The sequence below is a fragment of the Notothenia rossii genome (genome assembly GCF_949606895.1).
Source record: "Notothenia rossii genome assembly, chromosome: 4".
Lineage (NCBI taxonomy): Eukaryota > Metazoa > Chordata > Actinopteri > Perciformes > Nototheniidae > Notothenia > Notothenia rossii.
In genome coordinates, this window is record NC_136902.1 from 15,789,658 (window position 1) to 15,816,699 (window position 27,042).

The following is a 27,042-nucleotide window of genomic DNA, read 5'->3' on the forward strand; positions in this document are numbered from 1 at the left end:
TGAACGGTTTGAATCACAAATAGGCTCGTTCCCTCCTACTCTCTCTCCTCTCATTCTGATGATGCATTGATGCACTTGACAGTAATTATGGGGTTTGGATAGCCATTGCTGTAACCTCTCACCTTGAAAATACTTCACATACTGCATAGCTATTTCTAGAGTTCTCCCCTTGTAATGCTGTATGTGAATATGAGAGAGGGACAGACTGAGGTGAGTGTCTTAATTCCCTCTCTGCTTATACTTTGCTCCATGCAAGTCAGAGTCACTAATCCCACCGGCCTGTTAAAAGGTGCTGCATCACCTCAGGGGGCTGCAGAACACATCCTCCTCTCACAGGATCCATCCCTCCAGCCGACCTTTCTACCCTCTTTGCACTACGGCTGCACTACTTCACAGTATTTTATTCTGACAAGAGACACAGACTATTTTATTATAGTGTAAAAGTCCCGGAGAGAAGGAAGAACATCCCCATCTGCAGCCATGAAAGGCACAGAAGGACCCAACTTTTATGTCCCCATGTCTAACAAGACTGGGGTGGTTCGCAGCCCCTTTGAACACCCTCAGTACTACCTGGCTGAGCCCTGGAAGTACTCTATTGTGGCTGCGTATATGCTGTTCCTCATCTTTACCGCCTTCCCCATCAACTTCCTCACACTCTTTGTCACCGTCAAAAACAAAAGGCTGAGGAACCCTCTGAACTATGTCCTGCTCAACCTGGCCGTGGCCGACCTCTTTATGGTGGTTGGCGGCTTCACGGTTGCTCTCTACACCGCCCTGAACGGGTACTTCATCTTGGGCGTCACCGGCTGCAACGTTGAGGGATTCTTTGCCACCTTAGGAGGTAAGAGAGAAGGATGTGAATTTGCTGTAAATGTACTTGGTATGCTAAATGAGTCATTCTACAGAAAAGGTGGAATCTGGGTGATACAAATCTGCTGAAATATATTCCTTCTAAACACATCTAAAACATGTTAAATAGCAATAACTAACTCTTAACTTGATGAATCCACAACAAGTAGAGCTTAAAGTATTTGTATTATTTTTATACATTTTATACAAAGCTTATTTTGTATAGGAATGTCACTGGTGTTACGTGTTACCAAGAAGAAGAGTAACACCAGTGACGGTAACACCAGTGACAATTTGGAGAAAACACTACCATTTTAACAAAATTGCTGCCATGTGTCAGACCAAATATGGATTCAATCAATATCAAAATCGTTTAACTCTTCCATACAATACATTTTCCCATTCAAACGTCCACCCCTAGGGCTATGAAATTAGTAACACTAATGACAGACTTGAAAGACGCACGTAAAACTTGAAGATAAAATGACACCTTTAACAAACAAAGTAAGAAGTATCTGACTTTCCTTATGTCTTTGTCCACTGCACTGCCTCAAATGTTCTCTTGTTACAGGAGGCACTTCAGAGACAGTACATTACTTCAAAATAAAAGCGTTTTGTGTAGCAGTAACACCAATGACGTAATTTTGGGTGACTGACATTTATTGGATATTATTAATAATAATTTGCGTTTTTTTTACCATTTCAGTGTTATATTTAATGTATGTAATGTGATGTGAATATGAATGAGATTTATTTATTGAAAAACAAATATTTTAAATGAAGACTAGGCTTCACTTCCATGTATGATCAAAGTGACAAGGCAGTTCCTTGGACTTGGCATTTTAAATAAATTGCAATTTATGTATAAAACAATTTTTTTCATTTTTTTATTTAGTACCATTGCAAAGACAATCTCTATTTATTCAACATGAATATGAGTATTAGGTCAACGTCATGTATTTTGGTGTCTGCAAAAGTAAGTGACAGTACTTCCACCTTTTCTGTAGAATGACCCAAATGCTATTGTCTAGATTTGTATTTCACTTTCTTCTGTGAACATTTTAAAAACAAACGTTTTTTGAGATTATGTGAGTGTGAAATATAAAAATACTGCTTTATTTTACACTTTAGGAGAGATTGGTCTCTGGTCCCTGGTGGTTTTGGCTATTGAGCGCTACGTTGTGGTCTGTAAACCAATGACCAACTTCCTCTTTGAGGAAAAACATGCCATAGCTGGCCTGGCTTTCACATGGATCATGGCCCTGACCTGTGCTCTTCCCCCTCTGCTCGGATGGTCACGGTACTGTATAATTCAGTGTTAAAAACTAGGATAGAGGCTTCAAAGCCAAACCAACATTTTTCTCATTTGCACACCTGAGATTACATCTGAGATTACCTTTATTTACTTTTAGCACACTTACGCAAAAACTCATATCTAGAATCAAATACGGTGTGTGATTGTGTTGATAGAAATGATTCTGTGTGGCTTGCAGGTACATCCCAGAGGGAATGCAGTGTTCCTGTGGGATCGACTACTACACTCCCAATCCTGAGTTCCACAACACCTCATTCGTCATCTATATGTTTGTCCTCCATTTCACGATCCCCCTCTTCATCATTTTCTTCTGCTACAGTCGCCTACTCTGCACTGTGCGAGCGGTAAGCCTGGCCACATATTATTAATAAGGATGTGATACCTTCTTTATCCTTGTAAAGAAAATATTTTTAGTTATTTTGTAGCTTCCTCCCCTCCACAGGGACGTTAGCGACATCACAGCGCGGAGATGTGGGGATTTAGTGGCTCAAGGACACTTCAGGAGGGCAGATCATTGCCAACACGGCAGCTTTATACCCGGTCCTCCAGCTGAAGGGCAGTCTGCCTGCTCAGTGTCACCCTGATGCCCTCATTAATAATAGTATAACAACATGTATAATATATGAGCAGTCATTAATAGTTTAAAATAATGCTGACTTTTTTACAAGGCGGCAATTATTTATATATTTTGTTTTATTATCAACTAAAAGACAATTCAAATAATGTGAGGGGTTTGCATGCACTTAAGAACTTACAGGTATTTATTATAACAAGTTTAAGCTCCTATTGGTCTGTCCCAGTAAACTTTACTGTTTTAGTCCACTCTCTGATGAGCTGGTGAACACCGTGGAGCATTTGGCAGCCAAGCAGCCAGACTCCCTGAGGAGCTGCTGGAGACCGAGCTGTAGTTTGTGGTTCACATGTTTTAGGTAACAATTGCCTCAGTGGCCCGAATATATCTAACACTGCACAAACCGGGGCTAGAAGACACCAAAAACAGAGCTAAAAGAGAGCAAACTTTGGTATTAAATTCACCACGGGGAGCCAGACAAATCCCCTCAAAACAATAATATCCTTGATTTGTAACTGTTGGGTCTGTATGTGTGTTCACCATTTATTTTGTGCTGTCCCAAATTGACCAAACAAAATCTGTTATTAGGCTGGAATCTGAAACAGCACCAGACTTTCTATTTTAAAGCCTCAATATGCAATTTGACCCATACATTTCAGATAATGTCTTTATTTGCACTTACATTTGGAGAGTATTAGTACATTCAACAGAATTATCATTTGTTTTTAAATTACTCATACTACTACTTGATTGAAGTGCGACTTAAAGCATCTGTTTACAAACTCTCACACAACTCACGCAGTGTAATTCAAGTCTCATTCATCCAGTCAAATCCACTATTATCCTTTGTAAGTGTAAGTCCATTGATTAAAGGACATATCACTTTGTTTAGTGCTTTAATCCGGTTTAGTTTTTTTAAGTTGGTGATTGGCTCACCCTTTTGTTAACATTTGCATCACAGACCTTCATGGTGACCTTTATCTGTGTGTTTTCAGGCTGCAGCCCAGCAGCAGGAGTCTGAATCCACCCAGAGAGCGGAGAAGGAGGTGACCCGCATGGTTATCGTCATGGTGATGTCTTTCCTGATGTGCTGGGTGCCCTACGCCACCGTGGCCTGGTACGTCTTTGCCAATCAAGGGACTGAGTTTGGACCAGTCTTCATGACCGCTCCCGCCTTCTTCGCCAAGAGTTCTGCTCTGTACAACCCGATCATCTACATTCTGCTGAACAGACAGGTACGTGAAGAAATGTGACTGTGTTTAAGAGAGGTGTAATGAAGGCATTGGTAAAATGTACAGTTTATCAAGTACAGAACCTGATTACATTTTGTTTATGTGCTTTTACTTTTTTACATCATACTACTAGAGATTGGAAAGCAGAAGACTAAATTAACAAACTCTATTAAAAGCAGTAATGACTAGCTTCGCTCCAATCAAAACGTTTCAAGCTTAATAATGTCTTGTACAATAACATTAATATTACAAGAGGCATTTTTTTAAAGTGAGTATTTTTATTTCAAATTGCTATTTTATAGTCTTTATTTATCATTCTATTTGTACTTACATCTGTTCGTGTGCTGATGCAACACCTACATTTCCCAATTGGGGATCAATACAGGCTAATCTTATTTTACATTTACCTGATGGTTCTAACCAATGTACTTCAATGTAAGTGTTATTTCTTATTTATGTATTGGTGCTATTAACCTTTTGGTGCCTGTACTTTATAGAATGTGCATCCTTCTTCCACCAATGAGGGAATGTAATCTCTGATTCTTATGTTCTTCTCCTTCTTGGCCTCCAGTTCAGAAACTGCATGATCACCACGGTGTGTTGTGGAAAAAACCCATTTGGAGAGTTTGAGGTCTCTGGTGCTTCCACATCCAAAACTCAGACTTCAGTCATATCCAGCCAAGTGGCCCCTGCTTGACCAGTTCCCCCCCTCCCCCCCCCTACTACCTTTGATGTCCCATCTGTCCCTGCACACCTAGGGACCCGCCCACGCCAAGCAGCGCTCCTCTATTGGCCAATCCTCTTGACTTACCTCTCCATGTGTCTTCACTGCCCAGGCACAACCACTCTCTCGGTTGGACTGACGATCTCTAGAGTCAGCATTTGTATTTTCAATCCATTTAATCATGGAAAGTGTTCAGCTGGCTTAACCGAGTTTAACCCGGCATCAAGGGGTGTTGTGATGATCCAACTGAACACATTCCAAGCTCCCCACTACCCCAAAACACATAATAGGTCAATAAAAACTGGTATACGTTGCAGCTATATATAACCCCAAAATGCGCTTCAATCAATCCATTTTATGATTACTTTGGTGAGATTAGTCATGAATATTTTGAGTTTTTAAGGTATCAGATGGGGCTGTGGTCTTGTCTCTCCTCTTGAATTTATGGAGTTGGGGTTGTTAGTTTGCTCTTGGCATTGACTGAGACATGAGTGTAAACAGATGGACCAGAAAAAAATCCTCTGCAGGGAGAGGGCACCTCCTGCAAGAGTGTGTGTGTGTGTGTGTGTGTGTGTGTGTGTGTGTGTGTGTGTGTGTGTGTGTGTGTGTGTGTGTGTGTGTGTGTGTGTGTGTGTGTGTGTGTGTGTGTGTGTGTGTGTGTGTGGAGGATGTCAGAACGCAGTGTGTATATTATAGAGAAATGGGGATATTATTTTGTTTATTATGTTAAACCTGGGGTCCTGTGGAAGTTGTTCTGTGTCCTGCAATAAAAACAAAGCTAAATGTCTGCACGACTTTTCCCCTCCCTCACATTTTCATGATAATGTTTACAAGGCTCTCTGATAAGTTCCAGATGCAAGTTTGTGCGCTTTTGGGTGGCAGGCCAGATCTTAATGGTTTCTTTTCTAATTTCAAATGTTGTTAAAATGTGCTATGCTGTAATGCACGTGTAAATGAAGCACATTGAGACTTAGAAAAATACACATTGTCATCATTAGACACTTTAAAAGCCTAAATACTGTAATTTATTTCACACTCTGACAAGTCATTTGGCATCACAAATACAGTCTCTCCTTATATTGAGTTCACTTTTTTCTCATAAATGTAAATTTCCCTCTTTTAAATTGGTCAGAATCCAACATTAAGTTCATTCGTTAACAAGCACACTGATCAACACGTCTATACTAATGCAGCTCTTCCCAGTGAACTACATTAGATCTTATTCAATAAATCTCAATCATTTATATTCTCTCCATTTCTCCTCAATCCATCATCAAACCTGCAAAGCACATTGGGACGTATCCATCAAAGCACCGATGGGAGCGGGGTCCCCCATCTTCACCAAGCACACCTGAGAACTATGCAGGCCTTAGGAGATGAGGAGTTTATCGAGGTGCTTCTTACTCATCCTGATGGACAGGCCACTTGAAATCATTATAACACATCTATAAATATTGCTATGGACATTATAATACAGTACAGTGCATCATTGGCTCGTTCCCTTAAGAAAAGGGTTCAGTGCGTTAAAATCGCCACCAGGGCTTACTGTAGGTCCCAGTAACTGTAAAGACTCATCTCCACGCCCTTACACCTTCCCTCTAAAGCATAGCTGAGCCAAACTGGAGAAAGATTTGGGAAAATAGCTCGGCGTTCCCAGATCAGAGGAGGAACACCTCGCAAATGTACGGCGCTTGAGAGGCAGGTTTAAGTCCTTTGCCACCTTCCACGCTTCTTATAGTCTGTGGGAAATAATGACACTTATGAAGGCTAACTCCGTATGAAGGCAGACATTCCCAAGTAACTATGGAGGCAGGAGAAAGGCAGCTGTCAGCAGGAGAAAGAGATGGCTAGTAGAAAAGACACTGGCAGGTTCAGGCTTCGCTGCAGCACTCGTAGATGTTGTCCTCCACGAGCGCAATGACCTGCTCGAACTTGTGGTGCAGTTGAGTGCGACGTGCTGTAGGGTTCGACTCCAGAGCGGTCACCACCTGATCGAGGGAGATAGAAAAAGAAACATAGACTTTTAGTGTCTGTGGTGCATTCATGCATCCATCTATCTATCTAGGGGAGGGAGGAAATCAGCCACCTGCCTGGACATAGAAAGTTGAGCAAGAGGAAAAGGGAAAGCGGCAAGAAGAACAAGTGAAGTGCTTCAGCCTCTTCGACAGCCTTCACGCATGCCTCAACACCACAAAAGCCTTAACTCTTCACATATTTACAAAACCCACATCTGCTCTGTTTTTCATGCCCAATAGATGTCACGGTGCAAGAGGGATTTATGGGCTCTTAGCAGCAGTGTGACACGAAGCAGAGCAAACTGAGCTGGGGCAAGAGAATAGGCAATCAGGGGCCATTCACAGAGCTCTGTGAATCAGACTCTAAGCCCCTGGCCCACGTCAGTACAGTAGCATGACAGAGGAAAGAATCTAAACGGCAATATCATGAGGGTGCTCCATTAAGGCACAGTAACCACTCACTAAGCCTCTCTTGAGAATAGTCACAGCAGTAAAGAAACACTGGAGAAGACTGCAGGGGCTTGTAAAGGGTTGGTTAATAAAGAAATAGAAAACACATGAAGCAGCAACTTAACCATCTTATTAGGCGGCTAGGGGTGATAGATAAAAGGAGGCTAAACAGCATGTTGTTTGCTTAGAGTGAACACCTTTGAGTGACAGATTTAAAACAGTTTACAACATTTCTCAACATGCATAAGATCCTCCACACGGATATGTCACGCTCTGATACCCATCTGTTGAAACTTAAAAAAGCAAAAGGGGTCGAGGCGTTCAGCGAAGGGCCAGTTTAAACACGAGTAACATATGGTATCTGATTCTGGGATCAGAAGGACAGAAAGTAACATCTCCTTTCTTACCTGTGTTCTGTATTTCTTGGCATATTTGTAGATTTCTGTCAAGGCCAGGGTGGTGTTGAATTCATTTCTGTATTTCTGCAGGATGGACAAAAGACATGCATTAGATTCCACAATAAAACGTGTGATTGATGGCTTTTGTGGAGCCAGATCCCTAACACACAGGGAACACTTTACTCACTCGTGACTCCTCAGCCAGGTGAGCATTCATCTCCTGCTCGCTAAGAGGTGGCATGTCCTGTATCTGCTTGTAGTAGCACTGCACTCTCTTCTTATACTCTGGGATCTCCTTGGCATACAGCAGCTTGTTGGTAGGGGAGTCCTGAAAAAAACAAAAATGTTGCAATCAGAACATTTCTAACCATTTATTGCAGCAATATCCATTTTAGTTAGGCAGTGTAGCTACGATGCCCGGGAGGAAATGCGAGCAAGCTTGACACAGACTGTCCTTGAGCTCAGTAACTTCCCCCCAGCACCCACACATCATTTGATGAACATGTTCAAGGTCCATGTAAAACTGCATGCTAAAAGCAATGTAGCAACGCTCCTCTTAGAGTTTATCAATAATTTAAACCCTAAATCTTGAATGAAGAGGTTTGTACATCATTGGCAGTCAGGTTTATGTCCTAATAGGGAGCTGTTCAGTAGGACTGGAGGACATTGTTGAAGACCCGATCCAAAGCAGGCTATAGTAAGACAATGGAGGGAGGGAACCGTTTCCTTTCTGCACAACAGGAGACTCACAAACTCAGAGTCAGAGGAACATTCCAGTCTAAACAATACTCCTTCATGCCTCCGCCACTTTCTCCACAGTCACTTCAGGCACTGCTGCTTATTCAAGCACAAAGCAAAGTAGCGGGGCTAAGAGGTTGTGGGCATATTCTGGTTTTAGTGGTGACTACTGTGCAAGTAAGTGTGTGTGTAGGTGTTGGTGTGCTGTATATGAGAGAAAGGGACAGGGAGAAAGTAGGACAGCCTCAGCTTTCAGCATCAGTGAATGTGCTTACAGCGCACCTTCATATTTCTATGTGTCATGAGTTATCTGTGTCACCTAATTTGTGTATTTCTTTGCATGTGTGTGCATGTTTGTGTGCTTTAAAAAGGTGCCAGGTGAGTGGAAAGCCTCCTTCTGATAGGGAGCCCTCTCGCTTCCTGTCTACAAGGTCACTTCCTGCTGCTCGCCCATCTGCCTGGTAACCCCCCTGTGACCCCGTGGCCCTCCATGTGTGCATATTGCCAGATAAGAGGGTTTCCGTGGAAACACCAACCATTGCTTGGTTTCCTACCCCTCTCTCGGTCACCCCTGCTGTGCTACTGCTAATCCAGACCCGTACACCTCACTGCCTGTCCCGAGGCCATCAACACACTCATACAGACAAACAAGTGACTGTCATTGCTAGAGGTATATGAAAGTCATAAAAAGTCATTGAAAAATTATAGTATCCTGTCTGTGTCATAATTCCACCAAAAAATGCTGTAGAAAAGAAACAAGTCACAGTATAATATGCGAGAAGAATCAGAAAAGTCATACTCTTGTACGGCATATCAAAAGTTAGACAATTATGTCGTAAAAAGTCATAGCATAGTCATAGCATATGTCATATGTCATCAAAAGTCATAGTAATGGTAATGTATGTGTAATGCCATATGAATATCTGAAAAAAACTACAAAGTATAGTATCTCTAAAATATCAGGGAAAAACGACATGGTATAATATTTTTGAATAAAAGGTCAGTGTTTAGTATCTTGAAAAAAAGAAAATATTACAAAAAGGACATATGGTTTTAACGTAAACGTACTGCATATTGAAAAAAGGCATAGTAAAGTACGTCAAAAATGAATATTGTATAATATGATGAAAACTGTTACATAGTATAGTAATGCATAAATATCTGGAAAGAAATAGGTGGTAGTAGTCGAAAATGTAAAAAAAAAACAACGACATGGTATGTCGTAATAGTCGACAATTAAAAAATAAAGGCATAGTGTAAAAAGTTATGAAATATAGTATGTGTCTCCGGACATGTGACACAGTAGACCTATAGTATGTTGAACATTTCAATAAAATGACACAGTTATATAGTCGGATGATTTGACCATCACTGCAAAACTCTATATTATGTATGTTGAGCAATAGATTTATGTCATATTGCACAGAATATATACTGTAAATGTAAGCACTTGTAAGAATATATACTGTAAATGTAAGCACTTGTAAGAATATATACTGTAAATGTAAGCACTTTACTGACTCATATCTATACATTTCTATATCCCCAATTTACTTTCCCAAATGTACAAAGTATCAATGATTCAAATGTCCTACAGTAAAGCATGTTGCCATATCCTTGAACCTGTGACTCCTCAATACGTGCACAGCCAGATGCAACATTTTAATGAGGACGCAACAGTGTGTGTGGAAACGCCTCATTGCAGGAGTTTTAATGCATGTCCTTGCATCGAGCATTGAAATGCATGTGGGAATATTTGTGCGGTGAGTGTGCTGGCTCTTTGGCACTGAACTGAAGTGTATAAATCAGACAGTTTCTCAGAGAAAGAGGAGCATCATTTGATGAGTCCTCGGCTGCCTCCAGGGAGGAAGCCACTCAGAGAGAGACAGGAAGCAGAGCGTGCTCAGGGTCACAGTGTCTGAGGGATGAGAGGGATTTGTGAGCAGTAAGGACATTGACATGCAAGCACACACACACCCATGCTGACAGACAGACAGACGGACATGCGCTTGCCCGAAAACACGCACACACCCACATCACACACACGCACAGCACAAAAAAAGAGATTCCTGGTGCTCATGACCTTGGATCAGCCGACTCGGCTGAAATAACATGAGAAGAGGTAGCTGGAGCTGACAGTCTGAAGGCTTAGGGATAAGAGCTAGGTTCACAGGGGGACTCGGGAGGTGTGTGGTCAAATTCCTCGAGAGACACGAGTCAAAAATGCTGCAAAAAGGACAGGTGTGTCAAAAGTTGAACACTTTCTCTGAGTCAATGTGACTTCCCAACACCTCCAAAGGATATAATTATCACCAGTGTCCTTCACAAAGAAAGTCCATAGAGTAAGTCATAGAAAAAGATGCTCCTTATAACTCTTAATACCAAAATGATCCAGTTTGTCTGTGCACCCATCGGTACAGGAACTGCTATTATCTAACTCAGAACATGTAATGTTGCCAGTTTCCAGATAGAAAAATAAAAAGATAGTTAATCTCACCTTTCCAAGCTGCAGGTCGGAAATGGAGCAGGCATCTATGAAGGCCTGGGCGATAACAGACAGACAGGCGTCCATGTGGTCCGTCTTATCGATGTCAAACACAAACTGAGGATTCTTCAGGATGTTCACCCAGAACCGCAGAGGTAAACTGCACACAGACGGAAAGATACGCTTTTAAAGACTTGCACGCCCACAGTGAGATGCCCAAAGGGGACTTTGAACACAGCGTTCAGATGTCTACCTGTTGGTTTTCCAGATGTGCAGGGTGTCTGGGTCTGTGATGCCCCGCTTGTCAGCCTGCTCCTCCAGGAAGTCAAAGAAGTATTTGATAGCCAGAGGGGGGCGGTCCTGAGGGATGCTGAGGATGGCTTGGAAGAGGTCATCCAGGAACTTCTGAAGAGTTCCCTGTAGAGGAAAAGAGAAAAGGAGATATGGTTTCATGGGATGTGGGAATTTAGAGATGGCTCCTGAGGCTAATAAGGGCCATGGAAAGGAGACATAGAAAGAGGGCTCAGTATACAGGCTGCTACTTTAGTGTGTCTTGCCCCTTATATTCACCTTAGTAGACAGCAGGCGCGTCAGGTAGATTTCAGGAAGGACCTTTTTTCGGTGGCTCGTCCTGTGTGACCTCTTGTGGTCATTTTGATCATCATGAGGTAGGACCTGAAAACCAGAAACCAAAAGTCAACATACTACACACAAGTTGAAGCAATAAAACCCCTCATAAGAAGCACAATGAATGCTCTACTGTCTCCGCTGTCTCCGCCCTCAGCGGGGGGATTTTTCTGCTTCTTGCATTAGACACATGATCCAGAAACCACATCAGGGTACTTTTGAAGAACTAGATGATATACAGAATTGAGGAAATGATGGAAGTGGGGGAATTCTCATTGTTCTCTCTGTTTGCTGTGTACAGGATCATGTGTCTGAGTTGCTCATACAGGTCGAAATGGGGGTAGGGGAATAGTAGAAAACATTCAAATCCACCTCCTCGTCAAAATAAGAGACCACAGAACTGTCCTGCAAAACTAACTATTCATCCGGCAAATTGTGTTCAAAGGAACTCATTATTCTAAAGTCAAAGGGCCCATATCTTGGCTGACGTTTATAAAAGAGCTTAAGTGGCATTAGTGCTGTCATGTCCTCTCAGCAGCTTTCCTTTTCACCTCCATTCACCCCCCCATTCTCTCTATCATCATGCCTGCTCCGGGCTGACTGACAGTGGCACACACAGGAAAAGCTCTGGGAGTGAACTGTTGATGAGATACTTACCAAGTGTACATACTTCTCGGTATCCAGATCTTTAACTAAAGCAGAAAGAGACAAAGAAAGAAACATACAGCATGAAACAATGTGCAATCAGCGAGGTGGAGACCTGAGAGAGCGAGAGGAGACAGGAGGAGGGGGCACATAGGAGTGTGACAGATAGGAAGGAGAAAAGAAACACACAGGGGGGAGATTGACAGTAGAGCGAGGGAGATAGAGTACATGCAAGAGGAGAAAGTGATTAAGGTGGACTGTGGGCTGGGAGGAGAGGGGGGCTGTCTGAGAGAATGAAGGAGAAAGATTACGAGTGAATCGAGAGAGAAAAGAGAGAGATTAGGGCAGACAGACACAGAGTCTGTGATTGGTTCTGGAGCCGGTGTAATGAGATGGTAATGCTCGGCCAGCGCTGGGAAAGTGCATAAACCTCACTGGTTTGTATATAGAACTAAACACAAACACACCGTGTGCATACGTGAACATATATGAATACATGTAGACGCGTTTTCCAAACACAAGCTCAAAGCTGAAAAACAAATACAGTAAATCATTGTATGTGCACTAGAGGAAAACAAAAGGCATGCATTTGTGCAGATACACACAGAACAGTATTGTGAGTGTTTTCTCATTACAGCCGACTCTGCCAGAGAAGCTCCTGCCCAGCGGGCCCCAGTCCAGACCCTCGACACTGATCACAGGCAAGCAGGACAGTGTTTTATATTAACCAGGGACCAATACAGGCTCATAACACCCCCTTGACGCTTTGAAGCCGGAGCCAGGTTTGGTCTACATAAGCTTATTTTTGGCAGAGTATGAATGAGAGGAGAGTCTTTGATGGACATAGCCGGAGCAGCACTGAGCTCTGGTCTGGTACTGATTATGTCAGGTAGACCCTAAGCATAGAATGGACAAGGCCATTAAAAGCTGTACTGTATGTAAACTCATCCATCAACAGGCAGAGGCCTCATTATATTACATGTTGAAGTTGGACAATGGGCCCACTTGTGTCGCATTATTTCCCTAAAGCTGAAATATGCTAATGGGTTATATCTATAACACAGAAAAGGAGGAGGTGTCGTAACTCCTGTGTAAAGCATTAGTGTTGTGATTTATTAGCCGCGAGTGTGTTTAGATGTCCGCCGTGTCTTTTGGGGACAGGAAGGTGTGTGGTTTCATGTTTACATGAGCGTATCGTGTTCTCGTGAGCAGCTAAGCATGTTCTGTTTCCTGTGATCCAGGGAGTGCGTGTATTTATCCAAGTGTGTGCGACAAAGCGACAGGGAGTGGTTTGTGTTTGAAGGTGACGTACCTCTCCCAAGGGTGTTATCTCTCTTGTCTTTCATGCTCATGGCCAGCGATGCCCCCTCTGGGATCTGTGAAGGGAGAGAGGAAGAAGAAGAAGGGAGGAAAGAAAGAGGAGAAAGGACAGAGGGCACAGGGTCAGAGGTGAGCCGGGGTGCACCAGAACAGCATCATTAAGCATGCCCTCCAGGGGAGTGCAGTGTTGAGAGGTGGGTATGTGTGTGTGTGTGTGTGTGTGTGTGTGTGTGTGTGTGTGTGTGTGTGTGTGTGTGTGTGTGTGTGTGTGTGTGTGTGTGTGTGTGTGTGTGTGTGTGTGTGTGTGTGTGTGTGTGTGTGTGTGTGTGTGTGTGTGTGTCTGTATGTGTATATGTATATGTGTATGTGTATGTGTATGTGTCTGTATCTGTATCTGTATATGTGTATGTGTGTATATGTGTATCTGTGTGTGTCAGTATTGCGTGCATCTAGAGTGGTGGCAAGTCTGCAGGAGCCTGGCAGGGCTCATTAAAGTCAACCTGCAGTGAAATGGATTGAACAGCCTCACCAGTGAACCCAGACTGTTTGTACACGCTGCAGCTCACTGCTTTCACAACTCTGTCCCATGGCTCAGCAAAAACTAAACAGAGCACTTAACAAGTACAGGTAAAGGGGCCAAAGGTCGAGGGTCGCTGAACGACTGCTCACTCACGGACAAATTAACTTAGACATGAAAAAACATACACATAACCAAATGCTTAACGGCATGACCTTTACTTTATTTTGCAGTGAGTGTTGTGTTTGATTTAAATTGCGTTATATTATTATTTTATTGCAAGTTTATAATACAATAATTTAATCTCCTGAATTAATGTGCCATTAAAATAAAAATGTGTTGTTTTTTTATAGAATGTACAGGTAGTAAGTGTGTATGTAAGCATATTATTATTAGTAGTATTACTCGTAGTAGAAGTAATGTATGGTAAAGTTAATTCATTGAATATGTAAGAGATGGTTGGTTAGTTTCCTGCATTGATGTATGCACTATGTGAAAAGATATTGGAATTTGTATTTTTAATGATTAAGTATTGAACATATTAGACTAGCATTATCAATGAGTAAGTCTTGAACAGTTAAAAAAATGCTTTAAATCATTAAAGCCCCCTTCCATTAGAAATACATATGTTTGCTTACTTTATTTTAATGTTTGACTTTCAGAATGATGGATGAGAGGCGTTTGTTTTAACAGTGATCAGTGTGAAAAGTTTCTCTGTGCTCACCTTTCATCTGAGTTGATAATAATGTGGACCTACAAACATTATTTAGTGACATCTCAACTTACTTTAAGCCAGTCGTGGTCTAATATGCAGCTTACACAAGTTGCATGTGAAAACTTGGACTTTTCTGTTAAGTAGGACACGTGTTGGCAGCTAAACCCTTATAATACTTTGAACATCCCAACATGACATTAGGTAAGAAGGCGTAATGGTAGAAAGTATTTTAAGAGAAATGGGGCTCCTGCTTAAAAAATAGAAGCTCCAAAAAATATGATTTATTAGGTGCAATTACAACCCAATTATCTTATTCATATCACCTGACATAAATTCACAACATCGTAATTATACTTAATAAATCATCTTTTTGTGGGCGACTTTTCTTCTGGGAAATTGAAAAATATTTGCATATTCATAGATTCTGGTGTTTTTTCACTGAGATAGAAAAAAGCATAAATTAGGAGGGAAGGTGAACAGAAACACAAACTGTTATTCCGTCTTTAAATAATTCATAGACTAGAGGGGATCTAGGAGTTAGATAATACATTGCACACACATCATTGATGTTGTCATGGTAACAGGTAATTGACAGGTAACCAATTTTGTACTCAATAACAAGTGTTAAACACTATAATTATCCAGAGTTTTCTTTTACCGGACAATGCTTACTAATTATTGTATAATTGCAGTGTATATATGATGTCTAAATGCAGAATTTGCATAACATCAGTAGAAAAGCGGCAGCTCTGCTACAGTTTTCTCGCAGTAAATGACCTGTGTCCAACGAGAAACATCATACAACAGCAGACAAACACACAAACACCTACAAACTAACTGTGTGCAGCCACAGAGAAACAGAGAGCGTCTTCCCACCCATGGACACCACTTACAAGGAGGTCTCACCTGCAACACCCCCGCTGTTACAGTCACATATCAGGAATATACATGTTCACAAGGACTACACCTATCACAGTGTTCTCACAAACAAACACACACCTGGTAATGGAAGACCGTGTTGAGCTTCTTCCGGCCGTCTTCCATCAATGTGGAGTTATCCAGGTCCTGCAGGACCTTACTGTTGCTGCCAGAGTCAAACCATTCTGAGGGGAAAGGAGACAGGAGAGTTGATATTAGACAATTTCATCCCAAATTTGCAAAAGAATATGCGAGACAGAGGGCAGCCGTGCTCTAAGTCTCTGTGTCGCGACCTGTGGAAATATTCTTGCACCATTAATCAAATCAGCTCTGCAGGCTCCACAGCTTTTGGAAGCAATAACTCTTTGTGATTATGACTGTACACTCTCCTCGATGCATTCTGTCATTTATTATATTGCAGCCTCAGGTTAGTTGAGCTTCATGAGGGGAACTGACCTTTTGCAAAGGAGATTACTATATCTCAGACGGCAGGGGAGGGAAAGGATGAAAATAATCAGAGAAAATGTGCTCTTACCCAGGTCTACATCCTCTGCTCGGGGCCACTGGGAGAATGGCAGGTTTTTGTAAAAGGCTTCTAAGATTTTTTCCTTCACCTGGCTGATTGTGTCTGTATTCATGACCTTGATTGATATTGAGTCCATGCCACAGCCTTGGAAGGAGACATTGATGTTCTGCGAAATAAACAGAGAGCAACACATTTCAAACTTTGCAAAGTTTTACATTTCAGCTCGACTGACACTTTTTGGCTGGCACAGTGTCTCATCACAAAAGTCAAAACATCTTCAGTGTAGCGCAGCATTAAAAAAAATCATTGTATAGTATGTCACGAAAAATGGCCCAAAAATGTCAAAGTATATTATCTCATGATAAACTGTCATTAAAAAGTACAAAATATAGTGTGTCTCAAAAATGTCAATCGAAATGTCACAGTGATCCAATAAAAATCACAATATCCTATTCCATAAAAAGCAGTTAAAGAATTGATCAAATATGCAACATAGCATTTCAAAAAAGTAATTGTCGGTCAGCGCTACCTAGAGTGTGGAATATAAACGGAGTGTGTGTGAGGGGTCCGACCTGTGGCTTGGCCTCAATGTTCTCGCGCAGCAGCCACTCCTCATTGAGGGTGTAGCGGGCCTTCCCTGTGATGGCGTCTATGGAGCCCTTGTTGATCTGCTGCTTGATTGCACAGAGCAGCAGGAAGAAAGGCTCGCCCACCGTTTCCTTGAGGTCAAGACAAAAAAGTAGAGTCAATAATCAGAGATGTGGTTAATGCTTTTTAATCAAGCCTGCCTCATGTAACTGAGCGATGCCCCACCTTGAGGTAGCTGTACATGCAGATAGACATCCAGTTGGTCAACATTTTCTCCACAACGGACTCAGTGCGGCGCAGCATCAGTTTGGGGTTCTTGGCGGCCGAAGCATCAATCAGGTCCACCAGCAGATCCTTCATGATACTGGTGTAGTACTCCAGCTTTCCATGAAGAGCGATGGTGAGCAGAGACGCCAGGCTGCATCTAAAGGGTGAGAAAACAGATTAGCGGAGGAGACAGATGAGCGAACACAGGCTCATCCAAACATGCCCTGTCAGTACGTGTGGTCATTGGAGATTTAAAAATAACTATACGCCAGAAGCAACAACATGGTTTCATCCTCCCCACAGCACCTGTGACTGCAGAGCCAAATAAAGGACTGATCTAATGCCGGGAGTATCCGGGTGAGTAAATCCAGAGGTGCAGGGGATTTCCCTAACAAAGCCCCTTTAATCCAGAAGAGAGGGGCCACATTAGTCAGTAAGTGCTGACGCTGAGCTGGGACAGGGATGTGGTCTTGCTTCTGGAATTCTTCTCTGATTGTCCACAATGACGGTATTGTTTTAGGACATCAGGAGCGAGAGAGCAATACTGATAAATGACCAAGTATTTACAAAGCTTGAGCAACCACTTTTCTGAACAGTAAACACGTTATTTGCGCCGTGCACAGCAGCAACAGACACGAGAAAGTCTAACAATTCTGTTGTAAACACTGGAAAAATAGAGAGACGTTATGTACACAATGAAATGCAAATCAAAACTTGTATATAAATACTACCATGTTATATAACATTTTTATTTCAGTTTTGGGCCACAGCTCTGTTTTTTCTATATCTCATGAGAAATGTACCTGGGTTTTTATAGCAAGTAATTGTTGCACTGTATTCACCAGCTTGTTGTTAGCTAGCTTGTTCCTGGGAAGATGTACAGTTTACAGGTTTCCAGAGGCGTTGCTGAAAACAGTTGCCAGATGCCACTGGAGTGAACCAAAAAAGTTACGAGCCGTAAAACCAATGCAATTAGCTCAAGATAGTCAAACAAGAGAAAATCAGATTTTCTTTTTGTATACGTGTGTTTGTGACTACCGTGAGAACACCTTTCTAATACATGTACTGTAGTCATTCCATCACTTGTTGATACAAAAAACATACATTAAAGGTGCTTTATTATTCCTCCCAATATGGTTGAATTCGATGTAATGGTCTGTCTCGATGGACTCTTTTTCTGTCTCTAGTTGATGCTTTTACCTGTCTCGTACAGCGAAGTCCTTCTGCTGCTCCAGGGCGTGGACAAACGTGACCAGGAAGTGTTTGTTATTGAGAAGAGTGGAGAACAGAGTGATGCCCTCCTCTACGTTAGGCTTGGTCGTGTTGTCCTCCTGAGGGCAGAAGGGCGATGAAACAGTTATTTCTCTGTGCGGTGTCACCTAAACTGCATTACACACCTGCTGCGCCCTCCCTAATCTATTTTCGCCAGCTCTTGTCTCAAGTGACCAATCTGAACACTTCATCTTTCTATCACACTTCCTCCTTCTGCCTGTTCGGGCACCTCCCTCAGTGTTATCTGTATCTTCTGCTCCGGTCCCAGACTGTGTGTGATTGCCTCTAAATGTGCCGACTCGACTTAATGAGTATGGTCTATCTGTGGGTGCGACTAAGCAGCAGTGTGATGAAGTCTTCCCTCTGGACTGCAGCCATATGGTGTGGTTTGCAGTCTGACAGAAGGAGAACAGGGGTGTCCATTAAGATAAATGCCCGCCTATGAGATTTATTTGCTGTGACCTGGAAAACACTTCCTGGGAAGACGATGTGGATCCAAGGCACTTCATCATTGCTAGACAGCCTCCCCCGGCTGCCGACCCAAAACCAGCGCTGCGATCGTTACTTTCTCTCTTTCTGACGTGCACAGACACACATGCACATGCTTTAGCTTTCATCCCGCATTTGCAGAGTTTTGTGAAAGTGCACGCTCCCTCTCCCACTCTCTCTTTATAACTCTTACTCCCATCCACTAACCAAATCCACAACAAGAGATGTATTTTTGATGAAAAGTAGACTGTTCGGCCGTGAGCCAGTGGGAAGTTGAAAACAACCTGCCATCAACTTGGTGGGCAGCGTGTTGTTTGACAAGCTGAAATATTGTGTCTCACTCACTAGAAACCATTGAATGACATGCATTAGTTTTCATATCTGCACACTCAAGAGCATAAGCTCACTCAAACAGCCCACTGATTTCACTCCACAAACACATTTCAAAAAGAAAAAGAGAACCACAATGTGCTTTTCTTTACTCCTCATCAACAACACGCCGAATGGGAAACCTTAATAAGCTTCAGCGTGCGTGACCCAGTTGAAGCAAGGGATTGAAAAAGGAGCCACATCAATGCACTCTGGCAGAAGAAACCCTAATGGCTTAACCCCTCACCTGCCAGTCCTGCAGCAGCGGGTGGGTCTCCGGCAGCACTCGAGGGCCCAGGCCATCATACTCGAAGGCAGGCTGCACCAGACTCTTCTCGTAATCCGAAAACATCTAAAACACATAAACACACACACAAAAAAACTGTAATGCAATGTCAGCACTATTCATAAACACAGGGAGATGATAAAGACAGGGAAAACAAAAGAGCTGGCCTTGAGACTTTGGCGGGAAATTGGCTATCTACTGTAGAACCAAAGGGCAAAACTCCACAAAGAGACCCTGAGTAGGCCCCTGACTGGCCATGAAAAGGAAACATAACACCGTGACACGAAACGTCACGATCCTTAATGGCTTCAGAGACCGCCTGACCCAGAGCCAAGAGGCAGGCTTTCAACTCTGTCCTTCATTTCAGGACAGCTACATTTGGCTTGTATTCTCACTGTGTCTAAGTCTGTGTCCAACATTGTTGTGTGTGTGTAATCTACAAGAACCAGAAGCTCTAGTAGGAAAAACAGAGCACAAAGGGTCGTGAGGAAAGTGTTTTAGCGGAAAACTATGAGAGACGATGAAGCAGCAACACTTGAATTTAAGTTTTCCTCCATGCAGCTTTTCAGCACTCTCCCCACTCACTTCCTTCTTGACTACAAACAGTGTGTACTCTAACAAACCAGCGCAGCTGCCGTTGTGAAAGATATTGTATTCTCACAAAACAGTGTGGGTGTGTGAGCTGGGTGAGGAGTGTGTTTTGAGAAATCAGGGGGAAAGTTTCCTTGTCTCAGTGCCCGCCATTATTCTGGCTCCTAGAAGGTCCATGTCTGTGGTTGTAAGACAAAGTCCCCTGAGTTCTGTTAGTCTGTATCGGTGGAAAAACACCCACAAACTGATAGACCCCAATTCTTCCTTCAAGATGGCTCACACACGAGGAAAATGCTTACCTACAGAGAACACATTAACTCTCCTGCAGGGTGCCAAACTGAGCTACACTTGCCTAGCTGCTGCTGTATGGTTCAAAGTTTCAAGGTGAATTTTCATCCTATATACATGCGTTGGGAAGAAAAATAATAGTTAATCCTGTTTTGAAAAATGGTATGGTCAGTCTGCCAGTTGAAATCAGATAGTGAGGAGAAATGGGATAAGCTTTCTCACCTTGGGGAAAAAGGTGCGTGTGACAAACTGTTTGTACTCCAGGAAGGGGATGCCCTGGCTGCGATTCAACTCCTTGGTCAGGTCTGTCATGTCCGTCTGGAGCTCTGCAAAGCCTAGAAGGAAGCAAATAAATAAAAATAAAGATGTATTCCGGGGGCTGTTTGATTTTAAACCACAGCCCTTAAGCTTCATTCGTTGCCAAGCAAAATGACTCAGAAATCTGTTCAAATGCTAATGCGTTACATATCAAATTCTCCCGGTGGGCTCGTGAGAATCTGGGTGAATTCAGTAAAAGAGATTTTAGATGAGACACAGAAATGTATCATTTGATTTCCCTAAATCTAAGCAAAAACGTATGCACTGATCTTCTCCCCACTCCCTCTCTTTATTTCAGTCCAGCTCTGGATGCAGGCAAATATTTAGCAAAGGACAACCAGAGCAGCCAAATCCACTCCTTCATCCAAAACATGTGTGCAGGCGGGGGTTTACATGCTGCAGAAACAGTATCAGCATGTCCAGACACTGACTGAAATCTAATGCTAATGTTGTAGCCACTTTATAGGATAGCATGTTCCAGGAGAGGATAATGTTCTCCTCTAATGAGAGGCTGGAGATCCCTTTATAGAAAAGCTCTTCCTGTCACAGGATGAGAGACATATTTAGGTTACAATGCCAGTTTCTTCAGACTGTGTTTGTGTGGAGAGAAGGGAATGCTAGACCTGAGGGATTTAAACATATTTCCTTTACTCCTGCAGGTTATTTATGCTCCTGCTCAGAAAAGCATCCTCTAAACCAGCAGTCAGTTCACACCTTGCTCCTGATTAGACGCAGCATGCCTGAATACCAAACCTCCCTTCTGCCTCACTTTGCAGACAAATACCACAACCCTCTCATTCCTGTGAAACCTGGAATATGTCAATTTCCCATTTTCCTTCACTCCCTCTTCTTTTGCTTTTATCACATCTTTCGTCTTCGCAGAACTATCTGTCGCTTTCTGCACACTCACCCTGAACTCGGCCACAAATCTATCTGTGTCCTCTGACTAAACAACCTCGCCCCCACCCCCCCCCCCCCCCCTCCACTCCCTCCCACGCTTTTGCTTCTCCCCGGACTCGCGGCCCTGACTCCCGCTCCTATCGCTTCCTCCCTCCATTTCTCTTTCTCTATCCGTCCCCCCCATCTCTACGCTATAAATCTGGTTGCTCAGACGCGGAGTGGCCTTCACACGGCTTTACTCTAATGCCCTGGAAACACAAATACACTCACACACAGCACGAACACACACACAGGTCTTGTTCATCAAGAGTAGCCACGGCACAGGCTATGTGCATGTGACTGATCATTTGTCAGACACTGCGTTTCATGAGTCACGCTTACTCGGCACAAATCTGTCATGTCTCCCTCCCACTTCAGACTAGAAACAATCTCAAACACACACTTTGCAAACACACACACACACAAATATATGTGGTCAATATTTCAGTCTTCCCACAAGCCCCTTTTTCATGTCAATCGACAAAAAACATAATTGGCTTTCTAAAAAACTCCGATAGCACAGCCTGCACTAAAGGGTGTGTGTGTGTGTGTGTGTGCATGTGCATGTGCGTGTGCGTGCGCGTGTGTGTGTGTGTGTGTCAGTCTGTGCATGTGGGCGTTCCTGTGCAAACACACCTTTACGGATCTCATCTCTGATCTGTGACTCCATCTCCTCCATTTGCAGCAGTGTTTTCTGCCAGTAGCGCTCTGCCCTCCGGCTCTTCGTGCAGTACACTACAAGGGCTGGGAAAAATAAAATGCAGTTGTATTATGTTTTCATCCCGAGGACCGTTATCCACACTGACAGCGTCAAGTAAACAAGACAGTAATCTGTTAGATCAAAGGGATTTAAAGTTTTCTGAAATGACACACAGGAATAATTTTTATATCACCTTTTGTCAGCCTGTGAAGAAAATGTACATGAATGTATTTGTGATCACGTCAGTAAAAATGTTGCTTGTATATCTATAAATAACAGTTATGCACATGTTATTTCAGGAGTTCATTTGCATACAACATCTAACCCTAATGTGGCTTCTGTGAATATCTGCAGACAGCTGATTTATAGCAGGATACTGTATGACAATCCACCATAACACCAATTTTCACCCATACACCTGCCCTGCACACACGAGGAATGCAGAATACGCACACACAGACACACATCAGCACACACACAGAGCGGACAGGGAGAGGAACAGTAGGGTCTTTGTGCTTCGGAAACTGAAGAGGGATGAATCAAGTGCGGGACACTCTGACCCCCAAATTCCTTTGATCTGTTCCACATCTGCAGCATCCATCGCTACAGCAGGCACACATCCATCATCTGCTGGAGAGCGTGTGTACATAACCTACCCACAGTGCACAGCAGCAGCAGCACGCAGCACACCACAATGGACACCACGATGGCCAGCTCGCTGCCTCCGAGCTGCACTATGGCGATGGTGTGACGAAAGTTCCCCACTTGCACCTAGAAAGAGAAAAAGGAACAACACAGGACAGTGGAGTGAGCGCCTCTTCTGATTATGTTATCGCTTTAATATTACCGTCAGCCAGTGGAACAGGTAAACAAGACTAAGTTGCTTGGCATTGTTCTTGATTGTGGTTTACGGTGGACAAAGCAAATAGACAGTATCGTAACTAAAATGGAAAGGTGACAAGAAAATGTACAAAGTATGTAACACCAACCACTTTGAAACAAGTCTCTGGTTTTGTCACATCTTGAGTACTGTCCGGTCATATGGTCATCAGCAGCAAAAACACATATACAGAAATGACAAATAGCTCAAAACAAGGCTGCCAGACAGACTAGCTCTCCACTGTTCGAAGGGCACTCATATTGGAGTTATGCATATAAACCTATCATGGCTTCCGGTTGAGAAACGTTTCTAAAAAGTGTCCAATTTAGCAAAAGACCACTGTATTTTTATGATCAAATAGTTTACACAAGAGATGAGCATGACCATAAGACTAGACAAGCTACATCAGGCCATCTACTGGCACCTAAACCCAGGACCAATCTTCTGAAATCTTCTGTGTCTTATAGAGCTATAATGGAATGGAACTCATTGCCAAACTACCTCGCTGAAATAGAGTCCAGAGCCTCTTTCAAGAAGAGATTGAAGGGCCATCTACAAATGACCATGTACCCTTGTGAGCTGTGAACCCTAATTGAATTTGATCTCATGCTTTGTACTGGTAGGTGTCTAGTGCACTCATCCTTGGCTGAGATTGATATTGAAAGTGGATGAGATTGTTGATGATGTTGGAAGTTGTTGATGATATGATGATTCTTAGAATTATCTTGACATCCTAGTGTTTTTCTCATCATGTCCAATTATTTTATCTTATTTTCATACATCTTTTATTTGATCATAGTTAAAGTAGTAGTGGTGTATTGGTGTGCAACCCATACAGATTCCATTCAACCATTGCAGCGGGGAACATGTTTAAAACATAACATAAAATCATACATTTGATTTAAGTCGTAGACAAAATATTCTGTCTCTTCTCCTAAGACTAATTAATATAAATATACCACTTAAGGCTGCCTTGCTTACACGCAATCTGAGACTTGTATGATCATCCAGTTAGAAGAAGTCTTAAGGGATGAAGAGCATCTCAATTCAGCGCATAAAACATAATTTAATCAGCAATAAAACTCACTCATGTAATGTAGCATATCTTCTTGAGAAGGAACATTAAACCTAATGTAACTACAGCTACTTGTAGTGTACCTTAAAATGCTTTTATGTATACACATACTATCTTAATATACTTTATTATTTATGTATATTTATTGATATACATTTGTATTATAAGATATTTGGTTGTCTATGTTTCACTTAATAGTTTTTCTTTTTAGAATATATTTGGATTTGTTATCATTATGGACCATTATTCCAAGTCATTAACACAATAGACTACAACATGTTTCAGCTTCGGCACAAGTCTGAGGAAATAAAGGAAAGAGGGAAAAAAGCATTTCATCTTTAAAATCTGCAACTGTTAAATACCTCCCTGGATACTTGGTTGGAGTCCAATATAATCCTTTGTTGTCTTTGTTCTTAATTTATTCAGCATTACACTATTGTAAATCTTGTACATCTGCTATGTGGCAATACTCTCATTATTATTATTATTATTATTATAATAATAAAGCAAATTTGATTTTGAAAAACAGAGACAAAGACAGAGGGAGAACAAGGAGGAGCAGTAATGAGCAGAGAATGCATTAAATATGTTCTCTGTAATACAGAACAATCATACCTGCAATATATCATGGGAAGCTGTTAATGGGAACACAAATAACTAAACAAATAAACACAGACACATCGTTTTTTTCATGGGCACAGGTGCAGACACAGAAATAAATTGCAGAGTGTAGATTTAGAAAAATGGCCTCTCGCTGCAACGAGCTGTAGGAGTCATCCAGTTCAGAGCAACCCAGATGTGACAAGAAAAGGACTTGCACTTCTGCCTTCTGATTAGTCAGCAGGGTCTCTGTGGTCCCTCCTCACATCCTTCCCTTTCCTGCCACAATCCGAGCATACTTCATCAAAAGAGCCTCAGATAAAAAGCCTCCAATCCTCAAACCAAATCCCTCATACGCTGGTCTTACTCTGAGGGGGAATCTGGCTCAAAAGGCTCTCTCCTGCTTTTTTCTCAATTCATCTTCCTCCTTCTGGTCCAGAAATGTATTTACCCAGACCAGCGCGAGAAGGCGACTGCAATAGCCATGCCTGGTGTAATGGAGGGGAAAATGCCATTGTTCCATGTTCCTGTTTTGCTCAGGGTACAAAAACACTGCTTCCCCACATCCACTTCTGCTGCTCAGCTCCACTTCAGAGCCAAGCTAAACACAGGCGTGTAAAAATAGATGTGCAACAGAAGGTAAGTGAAGAAACATAAATGGCCATAAGCCACGCAACGGCCCTACATATACAGTATGCATTTATACAAATGGGCTGACACAAGGGGAAAACGTATGTTGTTTATGCCTCTGTCGAATGTGCACACAAATCATTCTCACTCCTCACACGCAGGCAGCCCACCCATTTGTGTTATGACATCTCATTTGACCCCTGCCCTCGCTTTTATGTCTTCGCTAATTGCATGTGTTTATTCTCAGACATCCTGAGAGGCAGACAGGGTTGGGTGGGGATGACAATGAGCCACAGGTACACGAGGAGAGAGAGGGGGTAGGGGGGATAAAAGAGCTTTCCAGCTATTTCTGTGTCAAAGTGGGGATACAGTACGTTTTCTTACAGTGCAACTCAACTTGCCTAAAAGAGATGGAGTAATATGTTTCTGAGCTATTTCGGCGAACCACTCTCAGTCCGTATTTAAATATAGATGAACGCCCACTTAATAAAGCCCTATCGGGACAGACAACAACAGATGGGAGACATGCCTAGACAAAGAGAGAGTCTGATTTTATCAAGACTGAAGTGTTCAACCTAGACTTCATTAGGTCCTTTAATTGAGATAGAGGGAACTCGAAGACGAAACAAAAACAGAAGCGAGGAGATCATCGATGAATCAGAGGACTTGCTGTGAGCGGATAGGCTTTGTGAGATAGACGATTATAGACAGGCTGATAAGGGATTGAAGAGATAAAGGGTATGAGGTAAACATTTAATTGTTCGACTGTGGCATTGTGGCGCTAAGTGAAGGCTCACCACTGACTGCTGATTCATGGAGGCAGGCTCAGAGACTACAAACCATTCATAATGCACACTTGTGACTGACAGTGCATGGTAGAGCGGATCAAATCTGTTTCAATGAACATCACAGATGGTCTGAAATTCTGATAAAATGTTTGGCTTACGAGTACTGTGTGACAGATGGGTGATATCCTTAAATTATCAGGGTCTAAGCAGCAATATTTCCAACACTACAGTAGCTTGCGTGTTTATTTTTTATTTTATTGTGGTGTCTCACATGTTTGCATACTTACAGTGACAGGGAGCTCGTTCTCGTTGGAGCTCAGCAGCCCATTGATGGTGCAGTGGAACAGCTGGTCGTTGTGGAAGCTGATGTTACAGGGATAAGAGCCAATCATCACTGAGTATTCCTCCGGCATCAGCTCCAGATCGCTCGGTCCTTTCTGTGCCAGAAACGAACAAAACAGCCGTCAGCCGGTCAGTGGAGAGAGACTAGAGGGGCCTGGTTTGAACAGGCACAGATAACATACATGAAGGCCACAGCGGCTCACAACCTCACATACATGCAGACACAAAAACATTCTCGTATCCACACAAACAGAGAAACCGAGCTGCGGCAGGCCTGTCATGCAGCTGTCACACAGAGGAAGCCAGCAGAAAAAATCCTCTAGTTTGGGCTCGAGTTCAGCTTAAAGCAGCAAACATTCCCGCTGCCTCTCCTACATGGCCAAGCAAGTTTCTACATACAAACCCGCTGACAGTCATCCCTGCGTCTGCCCAAAATAACATTCTCAGGGCCTTTACAGAAGTCTGTTGGTGTAAGCCTTTTTTAATCCAACTCTGTCCTGTTGCAATCCAAGCCCGACCTCACACTGCTAACGTCTTCTCCACGACCACTCAGCCAGGCAAACAGAAACAATGAT

The 27,042-nt window shown here is 42.7% G+C and overlaps 2 protein-coding genes across 2 annotated transcripts in view; one reads left to right on the top strand and one right to left on the bottom strand.

Moving 5' to 3' along the window:
* The first annotated feature begins 462 nt into the window (after positions 1-462).
* On the top strand, positions 463-6,092 carry exorh (extra-ocular rhodopsin). The gene is made up of 5 exons (XM_079677185.1): positions 463-841; positions 1,981-2,149; positions 2,343-2,508; positions 3,731-3,970; positions 4,539-6,092. The coding sequence occupies exons 1-5, from the start codon at positions 481-483 to the stop codon at positions 4,662-4,664; spliced, it is 1,062 nt and encodes a 353-aa protein (XP_079533311.1). The 5' UTR covers positions 463-480; the 3' UTR covers positions 4,665-6,092.
* Positions 5,694-27,042, bottom strand: part of plxnd1 (plexin D1) — a 63,551-nt gene continuing 42,202 nt past the window's right edge. The window contains exons 19-36 of the mRNA XM_079677184.1: positions 26,413-26,562; positions 22,809-22,923; positions 22,089-22,196; positions 20,418-20,530; positions 19,278-19,382; positions 18,101-18,231; positions 16,859-17,057; positions 16,618-16,764; positions 16,055-16,211; positions 15,601-15,704; positions 13,362-13,425; positions 12,062-12,096; positions 11,348-11,452; positions 11,031-11,194; positions 10,790-10,937; positions 7,742-7,882; positions 7,564-7,638; positions 5,694-6,679 (exon numbers count right to left, since the gene is read on the bottom strand). Of these exons, the coding sequence (XP_079533310.1) occupies positions 6,563-6,679; positions 7,564-7,638; positions 7,742-7,882; positions 10,790-10,937; positions 11,031-11,194; positions 11,348-11,452; positions 12,062-12,096; positions 13,362-13,425; positions 15,601-15,704; positions 16,055-16,211; positions 16,618-16,764; positions 16,859-17,057; positions 18,101-18,231; positions 19,278-19,382; positions 20,418-20,530; positions 22,089-22,196; positions 22,809-22,923; positions 26,413-26,562 (2,178 nt within the window). The 3' untranslated portion in view covers positions 5,694-6,562. The remainder of the gene's footprint in view (positions 6,680-7,563; positions 7,639-7,741; positions 7,883-10,789; positions 10,938-11,030; positions 11,195-11,347; positions 11,453-12,061; positions 12,097-13,361; positions 13,426-15,600; positions 15,705-16,054; positions 16,212-16,617; positions 16,765-16,858; positions 17,058-18,100; positions 18,232-19,277; positions 19,383-20,417; positions 20,531-22,088; positions 22,197-22,808; positions 22,924-26,412; positions 26,563-27,042) is intronic.